This window comes from Leuciscus leuciscus (genome assembly GCF_965113295.1).
Source record: "Leuciscus leuciscus genome assembly, chromosome: 2".
Taxonomy (NCBI): domain Eukaryota; kingdom Metazoa; phylum Chordata; class Actinopteri; order Cypriniformes; family Leuciscidae; genus Leuciscus; species Leuciscus leuciscus.
This window is the reverse complement of record NC_138726.1, coordinates 60,075,373-60,095,844: the sequence shown is the minus strand read 5'-3', so window position 1 is coordinate 60,095,844 and position 20,472 is coordinate 60,075,373. Positions and strand designations below refer to the sequence as shown.

Sequence of the window (20,472 nt, the reverse complement as noted above, 5' to 3'; positions counted from 1 at the left end):
AGAACCGACGCCTATTTTTCACGCGACGCGCAAGCGTGTTGGAAGCGTTTCCAGGCAAAATAGAATAGGAAAAGATGTGTCTATGTCATTTTGACACGAATACATATTAATAAATGACATTTTGATGCTTGAAAGTCTAGGTTGTGACATAAATACAGTATAGGCCTAAATGAAACTTAAAAAAATATTATCGATTTTCAAATATTGCACCTCTCAATACAGAACGAATTATTCTGTAGCCTATTTTGCCGTCAACACTGCCGACGTTGTCTTTGCTGCTATATATTTATGTTTAACATGACGTATAGGCCTTCCACAACTCTCTCCCCACATGTCAAATATATCACCAATGAGGCTTATCATGTTACCAATATTAAACATTGTTTAATATAATCGCTGTTCATATTTTTATTCAAAGTTCAAAATCAAGATAAAGTTATTACCGGTAACTCTTATGTTTCTTATGATAAATGAGGTAATGCTGCTAATTTTATTTTATTTTATTTTTTTTACCTTGAATGTCATTGCTCTAATTTTTTTTTTATATTTTATATTTTGTTCAAATGTTTAATATATCTGCTGTTCATATGTTCATTTATTAGTGTGTTATATGATTAGAATGTTGTCCCGGTTTTAAAATAAAGCACAGCAATGAGATTTGAGAGTGTTTCTTCCTTTTCAGGAAAAATATCGAAAAAGTATCGAAATCGCAATACTTGACTTGGTATCGGTATCGAAATAATAATTTTGGTATCGTGACAACACTAATAGACAATATAGATTTTTTTAATCAATTACATGTTATGGGCACTAGGATATATATATATATATATATATATATATATATATATATATATATATTTTTTTTTTTTTTTTTTTTTTTTTTTTTTTTTAGTGCCCATAACATGTAATTGATTAAAAAAATCTATATTGTTAAATTGTATAAGTTTCATGATTTCAATTAATTTGACATGCTTTAATACTAAAATTTTATTTAACCATTAAAATGGGAGTCCAAAAAAGTTAAAACAGAAAAAAAAAAGAATACAGAAAAATTCTAATGGAAAAAAATTAATTTGGAATGTGGGGAAAAAATTAAATGGATTTCATAGGGCCCTACAACCAGCAGCACCTTCTGCTCCGGACGGTGACATCACATACCAATCCTTGGGCAGACACGGGATAAATTTGCTTGATGGAAAGATGCACGCACTCTCGACACCTGGCTTTGGTATAGTTATAGTTATGGGTTTATATAGTTATATGGTTTTATATAGTTTGGTTTTATATAGTTATGGTATGTTATTTTTTGTGCCAAATTGGTTTGGAACAGTTGTTAAATAAACAATTGAACTGACAAATGCCTGCCTATCTGTTTGACTGACAGTTTTATTGATCACTGAGATTGACTTGGAATGAAGTTGGTTCAATATAAAAATACAATTTAAAAAAATAGCTTAGATGTAGTGAACTACTTTTGTCATATTGCTGTATCTTAGCTTGCTACATTTCCCAGGTTGGTAGCTTCAGTGTAGTGAAGCTTCATTTAATGTGCAGTAACTGCTAGCTTAGCGCACTACATTTTTCAAGTTGCCCAACACTGCTCTTAAGTTATCCATCACATGTACTTATAATATTGTTGATTGAGCAAACCATTAACAAGATATCACAAAAATAAATAAGATCTAATTTTGTGTTTCCCTGATAATGAGTTGATGAACACTGGAGTATAAGGAATACAAACAGCCTACAGGGGAGAGCATTTGAAGAAGTTCATTTGATTAACATGTAAAATTTTGAATGCATGTAAAATATTTAAACATGTCCATGTTTTCTGTCCACCGCACCTACTGTAACAATGTAACAACAGCTCTCTGTGTGCATTACATTAAGTTACACAGTTTATGGATACATTGTAGATTTCACAATTGTAGCAGATTTTTTAAATACTGAGGAAAATTGTGCAAAAATTCCTGCGTTAAAGCAAGTCATGCTCTTCCCTACAACTCTATCATTTGATAATGTCCATTTTTAAGAAATTGAAAAACCACATGATTCTGTTCCTGTACAAATGTGGGCAAAAAAAAAACGTTTTGCAACTTTTTGTCGGGGCTGAACGCAGGATTATGGGTTTGGTTGTACAGAGTGTGAACCGGGAAGTGTAACTTAATAAGGGTTGCGACTGGCGTCAGAGTCACTGCGATGGGGATCCATTTCTTGAAAGAAGTTTACTTGCCTCCCTTTATAGTCAACAGTTCCTTAACAATGAATTACAACATTAAATATTACAATTATTAATCATTATTGACACATTTTTAAATGGAACTTTAATGATTTTTAGGCCAAAAGTTACACACACACTTAGTCTATTTCATCAGTTGATATTCTCCATTTTGAGTTATTGAGTAACCACATAATTATGTTTACTGTAAACTTTTGTAATGTAAACACACTTTAAAATGATTAAAAACAACACAATATCATTTCATCATCTGAATGTAGTCAGAACTACTGAATCCCTCAGAACTCATGCATTATTTTGTTTTGTAATTACTATTCTGGGGTGAGTTTCCCGAAAGCATTGTTAGCAACTGTTTGCAAGTTCTGTCGTTATCAGCAGTTCAACGAGTCGGTGTTTCCCGAAAACACAGTTCTAACGAACATTCGCAATCAGGATCACAAAGTTGTGTGTTTGGAACGACAGATCTCGACCTGTGGTTAGAAGAAGAGTTTCTTGTTTCTTGTTTGCATGACATGTGGACTCAATAAATCCTTATCTTGAGCCAGATAATCAAGATGGCATTGAGTACAATCTATATATTTTATTTGGAATACATACAAATGTAATTTACATCTTTTAGTTTGTCAAGAAATTTAAAGGGGTTGTATGATGCAATTTCATGTTTTCCTTTTTCTTTATTGTGTTATGTAACACTGCTTACACATATAACAGCTGTTAGTGCAAGTATAAGATCTGCAGATTTACAAAGCTCAAAGTGTCAAACCTAAAGAGATATTCTTTATAAAAGTTAAGGCTCAGCCACGCCTTCCTAAAACGCTTCGTTCAAACACACCCATGCACAGTGTGTACGGGCAGAGTTTCACAACACCGCCCAAATGTTTACACAAAGAAAGAAGGCGTAACTTTTATTCTCGATCTATTATTGTTGCTGCCGGCGCCGCCATGTCGTGGAGACGCTGTGAAAAAAAAAATATTCCCAAAGAAAAAATAAATCATCTTACCTGGCGAATAAAAACAGACGATATGATGACCTTTTCTAATACATTTCCATCTGTTTTCTAACAGTATATTGTCAGTAATTTAGACTTATGTCCAGTAATATCTGTGTGTGTCTGAACAATCTCGTATAGCTCCTGCTCTCTCCTTTCCTGTGAGTCAATGCTGCTGTTGGTTAATGATCTACAGCAATCAAACAAATAGCACACTCATGACTCTACATCAGGACAGTTGTGATTGGATCCAAAGGGAAAATTCAGATCAACAGAATGTGTTTTATTGCCTTTATCATATATTTATAAATAAACATGATTATAATGATAAAGCTTTTTTTCTGAAGTCACTGAATTAAAACAAATGTATTGCCACACCAATCAATGTCCTTCTGTACATTTCATGATATACAGTACTATACAGTATATAGACTCATCATTTAAGAACTGAAATAGGCACACTTTCTTGGTCAGTTGCACATGCATTTCCTGAACTAAACGTTTCAGATTCATTAGAGCAAGTCACTCCTCTAAGAAGTGAACATGCTTTTTAGTCCCATCGCTGTTAAGTGCGATGGATAACGTTTTAGCATTTAGCTTAGGGTGACCATACGTCCTCTTTTTCCAGGTCATGTCCGGCCGGGATTTCGAGATCGCCCAAAATATCCGGGATTCGGCTTTTGCTTTCTACAGTCACCATTCATTATGTTTACATTATTTGACACTGACACGTACATGCCAGCTTTGCAGGTCATGCATTCTGCTTCACACGGATCCCGATCGAGACGAAAACACAGGAATTTTCTTAGCAACGCACATCAACCGATCACTTGTTTAGCGTTCATGTAAACACTACATTCAGATTCACCAATCGGAATTAATTCAGTCCTATTGAATCAAAAGGTGTGCATGTAAACAAAATTAATGGCGACGAGAAAGCAAAAGCCGAATCCCGGATATTTTGGGCGATCTCGAAATCCCGGCCGGACATGACCTGGAAAAAGAGGACGTATGGTCACCCTAATTTAGCTTAGCCTTGAGATCTGCTATGGTCTCTTTGTGATTTTTACACTTTTCAGTCAGGGCTAACTGCTCAGCTAGTCATTTATCTAGCTGTGTTCTCACACTTTTGTGCCTCTGCAGTTTTAGATTGCACTTCTTTACATTTAGCATCTATAATTGAAGATAGACACGTTGTTAACTCACGTAGCCGTGTAAAACTTATGAAGTTTAAAGCCTCAATTATTTCACCATGTTTTGATTTCTTTGGATGTTTGCCAATTGGGTCCCACCATTGGAGTATTTTCTCATCTGGATATTTAATCCCAATGTACTCTTTCTTGAGTTTACACAAGGTAGGCTCAACTTTTTTTGCTCCATAAAGCAAACAATACGTCACTGTAAGGACCACCCATTGGCCCAATGACGGAGTCCAACGGCCTGGGCGAAGGGATAATGCGTGTATGTCTTTTCAGCACTCCAGTGAATTTATTGGAATTTAGTTTCAATATTACTTTGGCTCTACGCTTAATCTGACTCCAATTTCAAATGATAATCAAATTTAGATTGTGTTTATGATTAAAGAAATAGTCATAATATAAATTATGAATTAATTTAGATCTTTGATTATTCTAAGCATCTCATAATTTCAAATATTCTTTCATTAAGGACCTAGTGTCACTTTGAGACGTCACGTCGCGAATGTGCGCTCACGATCACAAACTAGCCAGTCCTGAAATAGTCAGAGGATGCAGTGCAACTATTTTACCCTAAGCGGCCGCTCACTGCTGACTCATAACAAAGGTGTAATTTTTTTAATAGTTGCGAGCTTGCAACATGCTAAGTCAGGGAATAGTCAGAAATTGGAAGGTCTTCCTAAGATGTGCCCCATGCTCCATTCATAGTGCCTTCAGTTTGATATATCCTGGACAGAGATTTGCGGAAACACCAGACTGCACTAATTGTGGTTATACGTTGATATTTAAATAATAATTTTAGACATTTAAAACTTTTTTTAAATTTTTTTATGTTTGAGCATATCACCATATACATAATAGTTGGGAGTAAAAGTCACTCTCAAGTGCTGCCTTTCTAAATATATGTTGATGGTGTGTCTATCCAGAATGATTTACGAGCAGCAACCTTTTTAATGTTGGGTATCTCATGTATGCCCCGTTTGCCAAAATGGGGGTTGCATGGTAAGATGTTAAGTGATTAATTAAGTGAGTATTGATCATAAGTGGTGACAACAATCACTGAATGAAAGAGAAACAACAAGAACAGAAAAAAAGAGAGAAACAATTACATCTGACTTATTACACATTACACTTATTATTAACAAGTTTGACTTTTAAAATTAACAGAGGTTTAGATGTTGATGTTTTATTGAAAATGTTTGGTTTGGTGATCTGTGTTTCTGTAAGGACCACCCATTGGCCCAACGACGGAATCCAATGGTCTGGCGAAGGTTTAATGCGTGTATGTCTTTTCAGCGCTCCAGTGAAGTTCACTTAATTTATTGGAATTTAGTTTTAGTATTACTTTAGCTCTGCGCTTAATCTGACTCCAATTTCTTTAGAAAATAATCATCAATATTGATTATGAATTAATTTAGATCTTTGATTATTCTGGGCATCTCATAATTTCAAATATTCGTTCATTACGGACCTAGGGCCCTATCTTGCACCCAGCGCAATTGACTTTGTACACCGACGCATGTATCATTCCTATTTTGCACCCGCGCACTTTTCCCTCCACAGAAGCACGGCGCTAAACTAGGGAATGAACTTGCGCTCCCGGGGGCGGTTCAGCGCAAAAAAGGAGGCGTGTTCCGGCGCAAACGTTCCTTCATGCTATTTTGCAGGTTTAGAAAACAATTGCGCCACTAACCAGGAAAATCTAGTTTAAAGTCAGTGGCGAGTTGCACATGTTATTCATATGCTATTTTAAGGGCGCATGCTTGGCCATAATCAATGTAGCGTGAGCACAACGCGCATACACTTTGATTCTCTCATCTACACAGAAGCAGCAGTTTTCATTTTTGCTAGATAGATAGATAGATAGACAATTTATTATAAAAGCATACATCTAGCTTACACATTTACCCAAATTATCATACGCCTGTTTAACCGAAGTTAATTTGGGTGGGTTTCTCCATTTCAATGTAACTTCTCTCTTTTACGGCCGTGACGAGAGCGTTGCTCTCCTTGGCTGTGAACCGCTCCTGGCGCGCGCCTGGCAAATCCGCCGTTACAATAGCAATCCGCTATGGAAAAAGCACGTCTGCTCTTAAAGGGATTGTGAGATGACGCTCTGATTGGTTTATTTCACGTTACGCCCAAACCCCACCTATGAATAATGAAGCTACTTCAGACCAACCCATTTTAGAAATGCGCCTGGCGCAAGAGTCATTTAGCCCGCCGGGAAAATAGCAACAGCGCCGAGACCCGCCCACAAAGTTACTTGCACTTTGCGCTTGACACTTGCGTTTCAGATCGTTAAAATAGGGCCGATCTATAGGGCCGAAAAATAAATATTTTTATAATATTTGCAGCGTACAACATGCTAAGTCAGGAGATAGTCAGAAATCGGAAGGTCTTCCTAAGACGTGCCCCATGCTCCATTCTTAGTGCCATAGGTTTGATCTATCCTGGGCAAAGATTTGCGGAAACACCAGACTACACTTTTCATCTACTAAAATGAATGATTTCTGAAACTTCAGAATAAATCAAGATGTAACATTTATTTGTCAGGTAAAAATGTATCATGCCAATTACAGAAGTAAATGATTAAAAGCCAATTCAGAGAAATACATGACATCATTTACTCAAAGATTACTCTAAAAGTAAGTAATGTTTTCCTGACAAAGACACACAGTGATGTGTCAGGGCTCTCCAACAGGTAAAGAGTCCCAAAGATTGCTCTGTCCCCTCGCCTTAAATAACCAGACCAGAACAAAAGGGGTTATACACATGTTGTTTAAAGTTGTTTGGGCCAATTCATGTACCCCAGGGGGGAGCACCTGGTTTCTTGAGATATCTTAATATCACTCAGAGATGAGAAACAGGATTCTCCTAAGTTCTCAATCTTTCTCATTAAACCAATGACTGCAATGAAATTAAGACCATTTTACCAATCGCAAGGAGACACTTAAAATGATACCAAACATGGAAAGGAAAAAACAACATAATCACAAGATACACCATATGTGTTATATAGACATTCTTAATTAACTTTCAGTGACTTGAGGAGGGAGAGGGGGAGAGAGAGGGGGATGCAGAGATAAGGAAGAAGGACAGTCCAGGGTGCATTTTATGGCTTTCATGCAGGGTGAGTTTTTGTCTTAGCAGGAAAATCAGTTCTTACATAGATAACGGTAAACAGTTAAAATAAAGAACTGTTTAAGATATCTAAAGAGATAAAAGAAAGACTAAACATAACAGTGCCAACTTAAATTGTTATAATAAAAAAAAGAAAAAAAGAAAACAATTGTCATTTTCAATATATTAATTATTTTTCATATATTCAATAATATCATCATTAAACTCAACAAACCCTCTTTTTATTTTCTGTAATGAAACAGCATCTCTTCTGCTTTTTCATCTTGTATTTTCATATTTGTTGCATTACTTTTTACAAGTTAAAAAATGCCCTCAGCTGTTTTACAGCCCCCTTGTTTTTCTTCTCTTCTCCAGCTTTCCTCAGTTCCTCCAGCTTCTTCATCCATTCATCTTTTCCCTCTTCCTTCAGTCTGTCAATCAGGAAATCCAGATGTTGAAGAGTGAAAGCGCTGTCTGCTTTTAATGCGTTCTCAGACAGACTCATGATGGCCATATAAGCTTCATTCAGCAGTTTGGACTTTTCTTCTTTAATCTTCTCCAGAGCGCTCTTCAGGTTTTCTTCTATTTTATTCTTAGACTCTTCAATTTCTTTCTTACAAGTTTCATATTTTTCTTTATCAAAGTTGGTTGCATTCTGGTCACCAGTGTGTTCATACTGCTGTTTGAGCTCAGCAAATGTCATAATGACTTCCTCTGTCTTCAGCACATATTTTTTGTCCTCTTTGACATGTTTGCTGTGATGACATTTTCCTGAACACACAGTGCAGTGGCTGTTACTCATGACCCAACACTGTGAGAGATCATCGGGAGAGACCCAATTACAGTTCCACTCATGACAGTTCTCCTCACAGTCAGAGCAGCAGGTTGCCTTACTGTTCCATGGCCATTCATTTTCAATGGGGACTTTTTCTTTGAAAACTCTTTTGACTGTAAACTGAAAGTTCTCACACTTCTCAATCTTGTCTCTGTTCTCTTTAACAGCTTCCTGAATCTGATTTAATTCATTCATTTTTGACTCCTTCACATCTATTTGAACCTTCAGAATCGAGACACAGGCTTCAAGTCGTCTTCGCTCTTTCAGAACATCTAATGTCATCTCAACACTTTTTCTGTTCTTTTCTTCCAGGAGTTTGAAGAACTGATTTATACTTTCCTCTCCCATTTCCCAGGCCGATCTGTCGATATGCTTGTACTGCTTGAGTCTTTTCTCTTTCTGCTGGTTGTCGAATAAGAAGTGAAAAGGTTCATTGTCTTCATCTCTTCTGCAGGGTATTTCTGCTTTCTTAATGGCATTGAGGGCATTTGTTGGAGGTCGTCCATTTGACTGTGTGAGTAGAAACACTATGTTGTTCTTTATATCTTTTCCAAACAGAGACAGAACTGAGTGAAATATGTAATGCTCTTTTCCAGAGAGACGATTCTGAGACGCCTTCATCACAAAACACACTGCATCAATATAACAAATCCCATCATCCTTATCTGAAAATAATCTGTGCAGATTCTCAGAAATCTCTCTGTCTTTCTCGTATCCTTCAGTGTCTCCGTATCCTGGAGTGTCAATGATGGTCAGAGATGTTGGGTTTTCTTCAACAAACGCCTCATAAACAGTGATCTCAGATGTCTGGGATTGTGACTGATCTTGAGGTTTTTCTTCTTCTGTGATTTGATAAAACTCTTCATCCTCAAACTTCACTCCCAGTAAGTAGTTGATCATGGTGTTGATCATGGTGGTTTTCCCGGCACCGGTTTCTCCCACCATCAGTATGACTTTGTTCTGCTTGTTTCTGTCTCTTCTTCCATATGTCCACTGTCTGACCTTTTTATCAGTCCCATCAAGATATTTTATTTCTGTGTTCAGACGATAAAGCACTGGAGGACCTTGATAGGAGCTATCCAATGTGGCATCAGGACGTGATCTACAAAAGAGAGAATTGATTTAGCATCAACGTATTATTTAAACCAGCTATTACTATATTTCCTGGTTTGCAGTGACTTTATAAATGTTATTGGAGTGTTTTTTTTTTGTTTTTTTTTGTTTTTTATTCAAGCAGCATTACAGTATATTGATGTGACTTAAAGGTACAATATGAAATATTTTTGTAATAAAATATATTAAAAAAAAAACACTTGCACAGTGTGATATATTTGATGCAGTTGTGTACTTAAATTATCCCAAAAGCTCTAAAGGATTTGTAAATAAATTAAATAATGGCTCCTCGGTTTCTGCTTGTAGAAATCGTCTCGGGTTACGACTGTAACCCTTGTTCCCCGAGAAGGGAACGAGACACTGGCAGCCCTAGATGCAGGCAGCCCTTTGTTGGGTGAACCAAAGCACACCAACAACTGGTCTGACTTCCTCCATTGAGAAGACTTCTCCAAATAAACCCTCAGGGCTCTGACTGGGCAGAGCAGGTGAAGTCTCCCCTCTTCCGCCGTCCCATGAGGTGGAGGATGGAAGGCCTGAAGAACCACTGACCGTGCCACATTCGATGGCACCTTGGGCACATAGCCCGGTCTAGGATGTAAGATGGCCTTAACTCCGCCAGGGGCAAACTCCAGGCAAGTTGGCGATATCGCCAAGGCCTGGAGATCCCCCACTCTCCTCAGAGAAGTGATAGCAAGGAGAAAGGCCACCTTAAGGGTCAGGTTCTTTGCCTCAGCCGACTCCAGTGGCTCGAAGGGGGCCTCAGCCAACCCCTCAAGTACCACCGCCAGGTCCCAGGTTGGGACTCTGGAGCGAGACGCAGGCCTCATCCTCCGAGCCCCACGGAGGAAACGTACAACCAGATGGTGCTTCCCCAAAGGCCCATCACCTACAGGCGAGTGGAAAGCCCCAATGGCAGCCACATACACCTTAAGTGTGGACGGGGTAAGACCGGCGGAGAAACGATCTTGGAGGAACTCCAGTACTGAAGCCACTGGGCAGTTAACTGGGTCCACCTCACGCTCTCTACACCAAGTGGAAAACACATTCCACTTCAGGCTGTACAATCTCCTGGTGGAAGGAGTCCTGGAGCTGAGTAAGGTCTCGACAACACCTGCTGACAGGCCAGCCTCTAGGTACCGGGCCCCCTCAGGGGCCAGACCCAGAGGTTCCACAGCTCTGGCCGGGGGTGAAATATTGTGCCCCCTGCCTGCGACAGCAGATCCCTCCTCAGAGGGACCTGCCACGGAAGGCCGTCCAGCAGTGCTATAATGTCTGAGAACCATACTCGGGTCGGCCAGCGGGGTGCTACTAAAAGTAGACTGATCCCCTCCCGGCGGACCCGCTCCAGGACTCCCGGGAGCAGAGCGATCGGGGGAAATGCGTACAGACGCAGCCTCGGCCACGTCTGCAACATGGCGTCCAGCCCCAGCGGGGCTGGATGCCTGAGAGAGAACCACAGTGGACAGTGGGACGTCTCTTGAGACGCAAACAGATCCACTTCCACTGGGCCGAATCTCACGCACATGGCTTCCACCACCTCTGGGTGGAGTCGCCACTCCCCGGGCCTCAGCCCCTGCCTCGACAGGACGTCTGCTCCCTGATTTTGGTCCCCGGGGACGTACATCGCTCTGAGAGACGACAGTTTCCCCTGGGACCACAGAAGGATCTGGTGTGCCAGTCTGCATAGAGGGCGCGACCTCAGACCCCCCTGATGATTCAGATACGCGACTACAGAAGTGTTGTCCGAGCGTATCAGGACATGGTGGCCGCGGAGGTCTGGGAAAAAGCTCCTCAGAGCTTTGTAGACCGCCAGCATTTCCAGGCAGTTGATGTGCCAGGAAGAGTGCCGGGTCTCCCACAGACCTCTCGCAAAGCGGCCGTCCATGACCGCGCCCCAACCAGTGAGGGAGGCATCTGTTGAAACGGTTTTCCGGCAACATGATGCTCCCAGCACTGGTCCCTGGGACAAGAACCAAGGTTTCCTCCATATGACGAGAGAATGAAGGCATCTGCGCGTTACTCTGATCATACGGAACGGATTTCCCCTCGGGGAAAACGCCTTGGCTCTCAACCACCACTGTAGGGGTCTCATGTGTAGCAGACCAAAAGGTATAATGTTGGACGCTTCACAGTGAGGTTGTGGCCTAGCTTTGCTCTGGAGACCATCGCCCGTATGGATTCCACGCGTGCAGGAGACATTTGTGCCCGCATCGTCGTGGAGTCCCATACAACTCCCAAGAACGTAGTCCTCTGGGAGGGCGTCAACACGCTTTTCTTTGTGTTGAGTCTCAGTCCCAAGCACCTGATATGGGCCAGAACGACATCTCGATGCCGAACTGCCATATCGTACGACTTGGCTAATATTAACCAGTCGTCGATGTAATTGAGTACACGAATGCCCTGGAGTCTCAGCGGAGCCAGTGCTGCATCCATGCACTTGGTGAAGGTGCGAGGGGAAAGAGCTAGGCCAAAGGGAAGAACCCGATATTGGTACGCTTCGCCCCCGAAAGCGAACCTCAGGAACTTCCTGTGACATGGAAGGATGGAAATATGGAAGTATGCGTCCTTCAGATCTATCGTGACGAACCAGTCCTCGAACTGGATCTGACTCACGATGGCTGGAATTGTGAGCATCTTGAACCTGAATCTCCTCAGAGTGCCTGAGATCTATTATTGGACGCAACCCCCCATCCTTCTTGGGAACTATGAAGTACCGGCTGTAGAACCCGGACTCCCTGTCTGGCAGAGGAACACATTCTATGGCCTCCTTGACCAACAGGGATTTAACTTCCTGTTCCATAACCCGAACCTGCTCTGGGCCGACCACAGTCCAGACCACCCCGTTGAACTTCGGAGGAGGGGAGCTGAACTGTAGTCTGTAACCCAGCTCTACAGTACGCAGGGCCCACGCAGATATATTCGGAAGGCATGACCATGCGCCGAGATAATCTACTAAGGGAACCAGCCTCTCAAGGCTGGCCTCGGGTATCAACCGAGACTCGTTCCCGACCCCCTGAAGCGGCTGACCGGCAGGGAGTAGTCGAGAATGATTTTCGGTGTGCATACGCGTTCGCTGCCCAGCCGCAGGTCTTTCTAGAGGCGGCTGGAGCGGCAAGCGTACGCGGGAAAACAGTGTGGCCCGAAGCGTACTGGACGGCGGGAACACAACACTGATTTCCCGAGAGCTCCGGGAGGGAGGCGACCTCGATCGCTCCAGCCCGGGGGGGACAGCTCTCAGCGGTCCGGCCGCAACTAGGACCGCTTGGAGGAAGCCTTCTTTGCCTGAAGGACGGTCCTCAGATCGACCTTAGGCTCAGAAGGCTTGCCTCGAGAGCGTCGCCTCCTTTGCCAGGCTCCCTCGGGAGGGGCGCGGGCGGCGACACTCTCTTTCTGCACCTGGCGGTGCGAGGAGCTGGAAGACGGCCGAGGCTGCCCTTTTGAGGCAGCCTTCCCCGAGGAGCCAGGGCGGCGAGGGAGATATTGATGAAAAGCCGCCGACTGCTTTTTCACCTCCTGAAACCTCTCGACCACGGAACTAACCGCGCCGCCGAAGAGGCCAGAAGGCGAAATCGGGGAGTCAAGAAGAAAATGTTTCTCCCTCTCCTTCATCCCCGACAAATTCAACCAGAGATGTCTCTCCACACACACCATACCAGCCATAGAGCGGCCGATAGCACGGGCCGTCTCTTTGGTGATGCGGAGAGACAAGTCGGTGGCTTTTCTTAATTCCAAGATATCACTTGGAGAGGGACCCTCGCCCTCGTCGAGCTCCTTGAGGAGGTCGGCCTGATAGGCCTGCAATACCGCCATGGTATGCAGGCAACTACCAGCCCGCCCAGCCGCCATAAAAGCTCTGCCCACCAGCGAAGATGTGTCTCGGCATGGCTTGGTGGGCAGTACCGGGGCCTTAAGGGACGATGCGGCCTCGGAGAAAGATAGCTCGCGAGAGCTTCCTCTACCCGAGGCATTTTCCCATATCCACGCTCAGCCGTCCCCAGCACATTAGCAAAATCAAGCACTGGGGGATTGGAGAGCCTGGCAGAATATGGTTTTTCCCACGACTTGCACAACTCATTGTGCAAGTCAGGAAAAAACGGAAGGCCCCGGCGTGGAGGTTGAGCCCTGTGCTTATAAAAACTTCCATCCAGCTTACTGGGCGGCCGGATTTCAGGCTCTTCTTGTGGCCAATCAATATTTAATTTGGCCACAGCGCGGGTTAAAACCTCCACGAGCTCCTCTTGAGCAGCTGTGAGCCCCACGTTCTGCGGCGTCGCGCTGCCTCAGCAACGGCGGGCCCAGAACCGCGGGGCTCGCGAGCTTGGCCGCTTTCATCAAACACGGCCAGCCGTGAGCGCAACACTCTGAGCGGCAGCTTATCACATTCGCTACAGGCGGCTCCCTCGAGAGCCGCCCTAGCGTGCTGCACGCCCAAGCAATGCACACACAGCTGGTGTGTGTCCGTGCCCGAAATATAGCGCGGACACGGATGCACACACCGTTTAAACTGCTCGCTAGACGTTGTAATGTGCTTTGCAACTGAAATATAGGACAAACAACACCAAATAAGACGTACAAATCACACAGAGTGCTTCAGCTGAAGAGCAAAAAGCTAATGTGTGTTTGTGCCGGCGTCCCTTTGTATCTTACGGTTATGCCGTCATCTACTACGTCATGACGCAGCACCAATCAGGATTGGACAGATTTCATTCATACTTCAGATGCGCTACGCTGGGGGCATTCCCCAAAGTGTCGTCACGACGACGACGCAGTGCGAGTTCCCTCGAAGGGGAACATAGATTACATAGATTCCTCATTAGCGGCCGTTTCAATGGACCGCTATACGTAAACCACTATCAAGGTTCTATGTATGTACTGTATATCTATGATACAATATCTCACACGCCGCTGTTGTGTCATTCAGTCATCATGGTTCGCTATTGTTGATTGCGAGACTTTATCTGTCGACAGAGACTCCGCTCTCGCATGTGTTTTAATAGACAGGTAAGCAAATATATATTAGTTATTGTACACATACAGTTATATTGCACTTTGTTTGTACTTCAGTAACACTTTTTCTCAAGTCTGGTGACCAAGTCAATGGCAGTGAAATTAAATACAGTAGCCTAGTGTTGCACAAACATATATACCCATTACTTTCAAATACTGTGGTTTCGTTCAAATTTTCTTTTATGTACGATTGTTTTAAACGTGTAAAACTGAGCAGTTTTAACTCTCCAAATCTTTTGACAAATAGTCACGTATCAGTAACAGGCTAAAGCATTACATTTCACGATCCTTGCAGTTAATTCATTATGATGACACAAAATAGTGTGATCAAACGTTCAGGTGATACAAAAACTAATTCATTAGCGGATATATAATTTATATGATTCGTGAATTCCATACATTTCTGCATGATGAAATCGACATCTCCCATCATTCACTCTTCTTCATAGCTTCATCAATCAGAATCAGAATCAGAATGAGCTTTATTGCCAAGTGTGCTTGCACCCACAAGGAATTTTTCTTGGTACTGAAGCTTCCAGTGCACATATACAAATACAAATACAACAAGAAACATAGTAATACAAATTCTAAGAATAAAATATATTAAAAAAAACAAAAAAACAATAGTATAAAAGTAAAAAAGTAGGGTCACAGTTGGGTTTAGTCCGAATAAACATTTACAGATTATGAACATATTTACAGTATTTTGAGTAGTATGAATAATATAAATATAAATATCACCTGAGTTAGAGAATATTGCACTAGACAGTGGGAGTATTGCACTTACAGGCATATGCCTTGGGGGACATGGGGAAGGCCGAACTGAAGTCCACAAATAAGATCCGTGCATAAGTTCCAGGTCTGTCAAGATGTTGCAGGATATAGTGCAGTCCCATGTTGACTGCATCATCTACAGACCTGTTTGTTCTGTAAGCAAACTGAAAGGGATCCAGCAGGGGTCCAGTGATGTCCTTCAGATAGGCCAACACCAGTCTTTCAAACGACTTCATGACCACAGACGTGAGAGCGACAGGTCTGTAGTCATTAAGTCCAGTGATTTTAGGCTTTTTGGGAACCGGAATGATAGTGGAGCGTTTGAAGCAGCAGGGAACTTCACACTGCTCCAATGATCTGTTGAAGATCTGCGTGAAGACTGGGGCCAGTTGGTCAGCGCAGGCTTTTAGACAAGCAGATGAGATGCCATCTGGGCCTGAATATTTCCTAGTCTTCTGTTTTTTGAAGACTCGGCTCACGTCCTCCACACAGACCTTAAGCTCAGGTTGGATGGCAGAAGGGGGGAGGAGAGGGGTTGCAGGAGGTGATGGTGGATGTGTGAAGTGCACATCAGAGCGGGTGTGAGGTGTGAGTCTGGGCTTCTCAAACCTGCAATAGAATGCATTGAGAGTGTCAGCCAGTTGTTGATTCTCCACAGATGGAGGGGATGGTGATTTGTAGTTGGTGATGTTCCTCAGGCCTCTCCAGACTGATGCCGGGTCGTTGGCTGAAAACTGTTTTTTCAGCTTTTCAGAGTAGCTTCTTTTAGCAACTCTGATCTCCTTTGTCAGTATGTTTCTGGCCTGGTTATACAAGATTTTATCCCCACTTCTGTAAGCATCCTCTTTGGCATGACGAAGCTGTTTGAGTTTCCCAGTAAACCATGGTTTATCATTAGTGAATGATAAGAATGTCCTGGTAGGAATGCATGTATCCTCACAGAAACTGATATATGATGTTACAGTATCTGTGAGCTCATCCAGATCGGTGGCTGCAGCTTCAAAAACAGTCCAATCAGTGCAATCGAAGCAGGCCTGTAGATCCTGCTCTGCTTCGTTGGTCCATCTTTTTACAGTCCTTATTACAGGTTTAGCTGATTTCAGTTTCTGCCTGTAGGTTGGTATACTGTAAGATGAACCAAACAGTGATCAGAGAGCCCCAAAGCTGCCCGTGGGACGGAATGATACGCATTATTTATCGTGGTGTAACAGTGGTCCAATATATTACTGTCTCTGGTAGGACATGTAACATGCTGTCTGTATTTTGGCAGTTCACGGGAGAGATTTGCTTTGTTAAAATCCCCAAGAATGATTAAAAGAGAGTCTGGGTACCTTTGTTCCATTTCAGCTATATGTTCCAGCTGTTGTATCGCCGCGCTCACACACGCGTCTGGAGGAATGTAAACATTCGTGAGGATAAATGAGGAAAACTCCCGTGTAAAGGTTTACAGTTTATGAAATGCGCCTCTAAATTAGGAGAGCACATCTTCTTCAGTGTTGTTACATCTGAACACCAACTTTCGTTAATGTAGAAACACAATCCACCACCTCTCGTTTTCCCCGTTAGTTCCGCGATGCGATCCGCTCGGAACAGCTGGAAGCCCGGCAGATGTAGTGCGTTGTCCGGTATGGCTTCACTCAGCCAGGTTTCAGTGAAGCACAGAGCAGCGGAGTTAAAAAAATCCTTGTTAGTGCGGGTGAGGGGAGAAGAAGTTCGTCCATTTTGTTAGGAAGAGATCGGAGATTCGCAAGATGAATACTGGGGAGTGCAGTGCGGAGGCCGCGCTCGCGGAGTTTAACCAGCGCGCTGGCGCGCTTCCCGCGTTTGCGTCTGACCGCGCGTTTGAACAACACCGCTTCCCCTCCGACAAGAATGTCCAGTAAAACGTCTGAGTAATCAAAATCTGTAAAAAAGTTGTCTGGTGTGTGTTTCCTAATGTCCAGTAGTTTGTCTTTGGTGAAACTGATAGGAAAAGAATGACTAAACGCAGAACAAACCAACAAAAACAACACAATATCTGGAGAGCTCCACACCAAGGCAGCCATCCGCGGCACCATCTTGTTTTTCTTGCCCATCTTGCCCCGCCTTGGTTATTGTTTTGAAAATGCGAAACTCTGGTGGTGAAAAATTACAGATTGTACCTTTAATGAACAGTCAGCGTTCTGAGTCTGAACGATTCTTGGAGCAGCGCTGCTTTATGCTGGGTACACACCAGAAGATAATCGGGCTGATTTTGGGCCGATTTCCCCCCTTCCAACAATCCTAGCTGTGTCCCGATTATCTTGATGGTTCAACAGATTATCTTATCAGATTTCCCCTTGGTGTGAGGTGTGTTAAGAGGGTCCGAACCTGATCGGAGGAACGTCGGAGCCGCCCCGATCGCGAATCGTAAATATTAAACATGTTGAAATCAGAAATCCAGATGTGTGGGGGGAACCCCGAGGACAAACGCACGCACGCTCTGGAGATTATCACGTGAAACCAAAATCCAATCAGAAAGCGAGATGATGTAAGACTGGTTTATTCTCACACACACACACACACACACACACACACACACACACACACACTTGCAGGAAGCCGAGTGTTAAGGGTTCAGTGAGGTTCTATAGAGGGATTAAATAAAGAATAAATAAAGACAATAAAGAATGAATATATTTCTGTATGAAAGGTTATATATAATGGTGGGTACAAAGGTTTTTTATCACATGCATTTTCTGTGAAAATCATTCCAAACACTATCATCGATATTTCTTCCTGTATATCATCCTGAAGCCTCGTGAGATTTTGCGAGATTTCCTGTGTTCACAGTCGAGACTCTGGTTGAAAATCTGTTGGTGTGTGGTGTGCTGTCTTTGTCACATCATGGCACACGCTATAGGAGCAAAACGCTTAAATCTAGGATGTTTTGTCCTCATGTTTGTGGTCTATTACATTTTGAAAATCTTATAAGATGTAAAAACTCTTTTGGTGTGTACCCAGCATAAGTGTACATTTCTCTCTTTTCAAGTTTGGACCAATTTCTTTCTTTCTTTTTTTTTTTTTTTAATGAATGAAATTAATATGTTAAGAATGAAAACTGTTATGTTACATGTATTATGACACTTACCTGTTGAGATGTGCATGTTGCTCTGTGGTCTGGTCAGACTCTGTGCTTCTCTTCTCTTGGTAATTGTTCGACATAGTAGCAGTTGAATCTGTAAGATATACTAAATTTTTACATGAGTGCTTCAAAATAAAGGAAATATGACTTAAACAAACTGGTAACCCTCAGTATTAATCTTCAGTCTGTAATTTTTTTGTGCTCCAGACATGAATGACGCCTCAGATCATGTGGTTGTTGAGATTCTGCGTGTTTTCTAAGGTCTTCTCCACATGACATATGATTATTTCTGACAAAACAATCACTCTCTGCTTTAAAATAAATAAATAAAATGATTATTTCTGACAGAGCAATCACTCTCTGCTTTAAAATAAATAAATAAAATAAAATAAAAAGTTATAAAGTACAAGTTATTGTACTTTTAACATTTAAAAACAGACATTTTCTACTTCCAAAGCTTGTTTTAGGTTTCTATTGGCAATACTAACTTTCTACAAGTGAAATTGTGCATAATATTCATGTATTTACAGTAAACAATTATTTTCATAAGAAATTACTGTAATTCACCAAAAGGGTTTTTGCTGACTTACTACAGGTGAGCTTTTGCATTATTCACCTGTAGTAAGTCAGTCAGTTATGGAAGTAAAATAATGCCAAATGTTTTTGAAACAAAAAAGCCTGTTGAATTGCTCTACTTGGAAAAAAAATGCATTGCATTAACCATGCTTGCATTTTAAAGCATTGTATTTTTATGGGCTGAAATTCAACATGGTTGAATATTTAAGCTGTGAGTATTTCAATTAAAAACATTTCAAACACATTTTCATTATTAAAAATTAAATAATCCATATTCACCTTTCATATTTCACTTCCAAAATATTTAAACTGTTTAAAAATACAACCTATAATATTCAACAGGCAATTTTCGGTCCATTTTATTTTGCTTTGCAAATTCGCTTCCACAAATTCAGTGGTTCAAATTCGACAGTAAATTCAACATTGACGTCCAGGAACTGCAGGAAAAGCAGTAGATTGCCGAGCATACTCTCCATCTGCTGTTAGTCGACCTCACCAGCAGGGGGTGCAAAAGCGTTAGAACAATTAGAACAGTTAAAACAAGCCATTCATTCATAAAATGAAAATGATTATCTGTGTCAGTATATATGCGGAAAAGATGATAAAGACACAAAAGCTGTGTTTATGTTTCATTCAATAACTTCATTGTTACTTTCCCTGTGTAGACTATATGTTATCAGCTTTCTCTACCATGAATGGGATTAAAATCGGTTTACCTCAATACCTCATACTCAAGGATTTCCCTTCCGTCGGGAGAAAACGCTTAATGGACTAATACAGTGATATAAAAGACCAATCTTGCACCTTATTGGGGATGTAGGCTGTAGGCTAGTTGTTATTTAACAGTTGAGATAGTTCTTTAATGCTTCGCTAACTAGCAGAAGACACTCGCCGGGTTTAAATCCCAGTTGTGCAGGCGGGGGCATGTTGTCACACTGCGTTACAATGAGCCCCTATTAGAAATATGCCATTATATTCTATACTTTTATTAATTTTATTGAGAAAACGTGAGAAAAAGGTGAATAAAGACTGAGAGTCAATGTTCAGAAATTAATAATTATTTATTTGTTTTGAACTATGTTGTATAGCTGTGTTTTCATGTGTTCGTAGTCAAAACTCAAAAATGAGTTTATATTTAATTATTAAAAATTGCCATTATTTTATATGAAAAAGTTTTTTAATTGTATTTTATTTAGAAAATATTTTAGTTTGTTTTGTATATTTTTTTGTTAGATCAGATAACATTTTAAGCTGTAATATGTTATGTTACAATGTGCCCCACACATGTTACAATGTACCCCACCTATGGGGCATGTTGTCACATTTCACTTCCATTCTTTGGGGGTATATCAAGAAAAAAGTATATACTGTATTAATAAAAAAAAAAAAAAACACATAATTGTACTAGACATGTGGGAAATTAATGTGGGAAAAAATAAATACTCTGAACCATAAGTAGATTTACACAAACTGAGAAAGTCAAAAAGCGTTACTTTGTGCCCCGCTCTCCCCTA

At 41.5% G+C, this 20,472-nt stretch overlaps 1 protein-coding gene and 1 long non-coding RNA gene across 4 annotated transcripts in view; one reads left to right on the top strand and one right to left on the bottom strand.

Moving 5' to 3' along the window:
* Positions 1–20,472, top strand: part of LOC309492560 — a 292,953-nt gene that overhangs the window by 46,857 nt on the left and 225,624 nt on the right. The window lies entirely within an intron of this gene.
* The window catches only part of LOC309492436 (uncharacterized protein), a 111,310-nt gene that overhangs the window by 90,388 nt on the left and 450 nt on the right, over positions 1–20,472 (bottom strand). The window contains exons 2-4 of one of the 3 annotated variants that reach the window (XM_082161410.1): positions 18,389–18,476; positions 8,137–9,487; positions 6,965–8,103 (exon numbers count right to left, since the gene is read on the bottom strand). In XM_082161410.1, the coding sequence (XP_082017536.1) occupies positions 7,864–8,103; positions 8,137–9,487; positions 18,389–18,462 (1,665 nt within the window). In that variant the 5' untranslated portion in view covers positions 18,463–18,476 and the 3' untranslated portion in view covers positions 6,965–7,863. Of the gene's footprint in view, positions 1–6,964; positions 9,488–18,388; positions 18,477–20,472 lie in introns of those variants that run through there. The other 2 variants (XM_082161408.1, XM_082161409.1) reach the window with 2 other exon arrangements.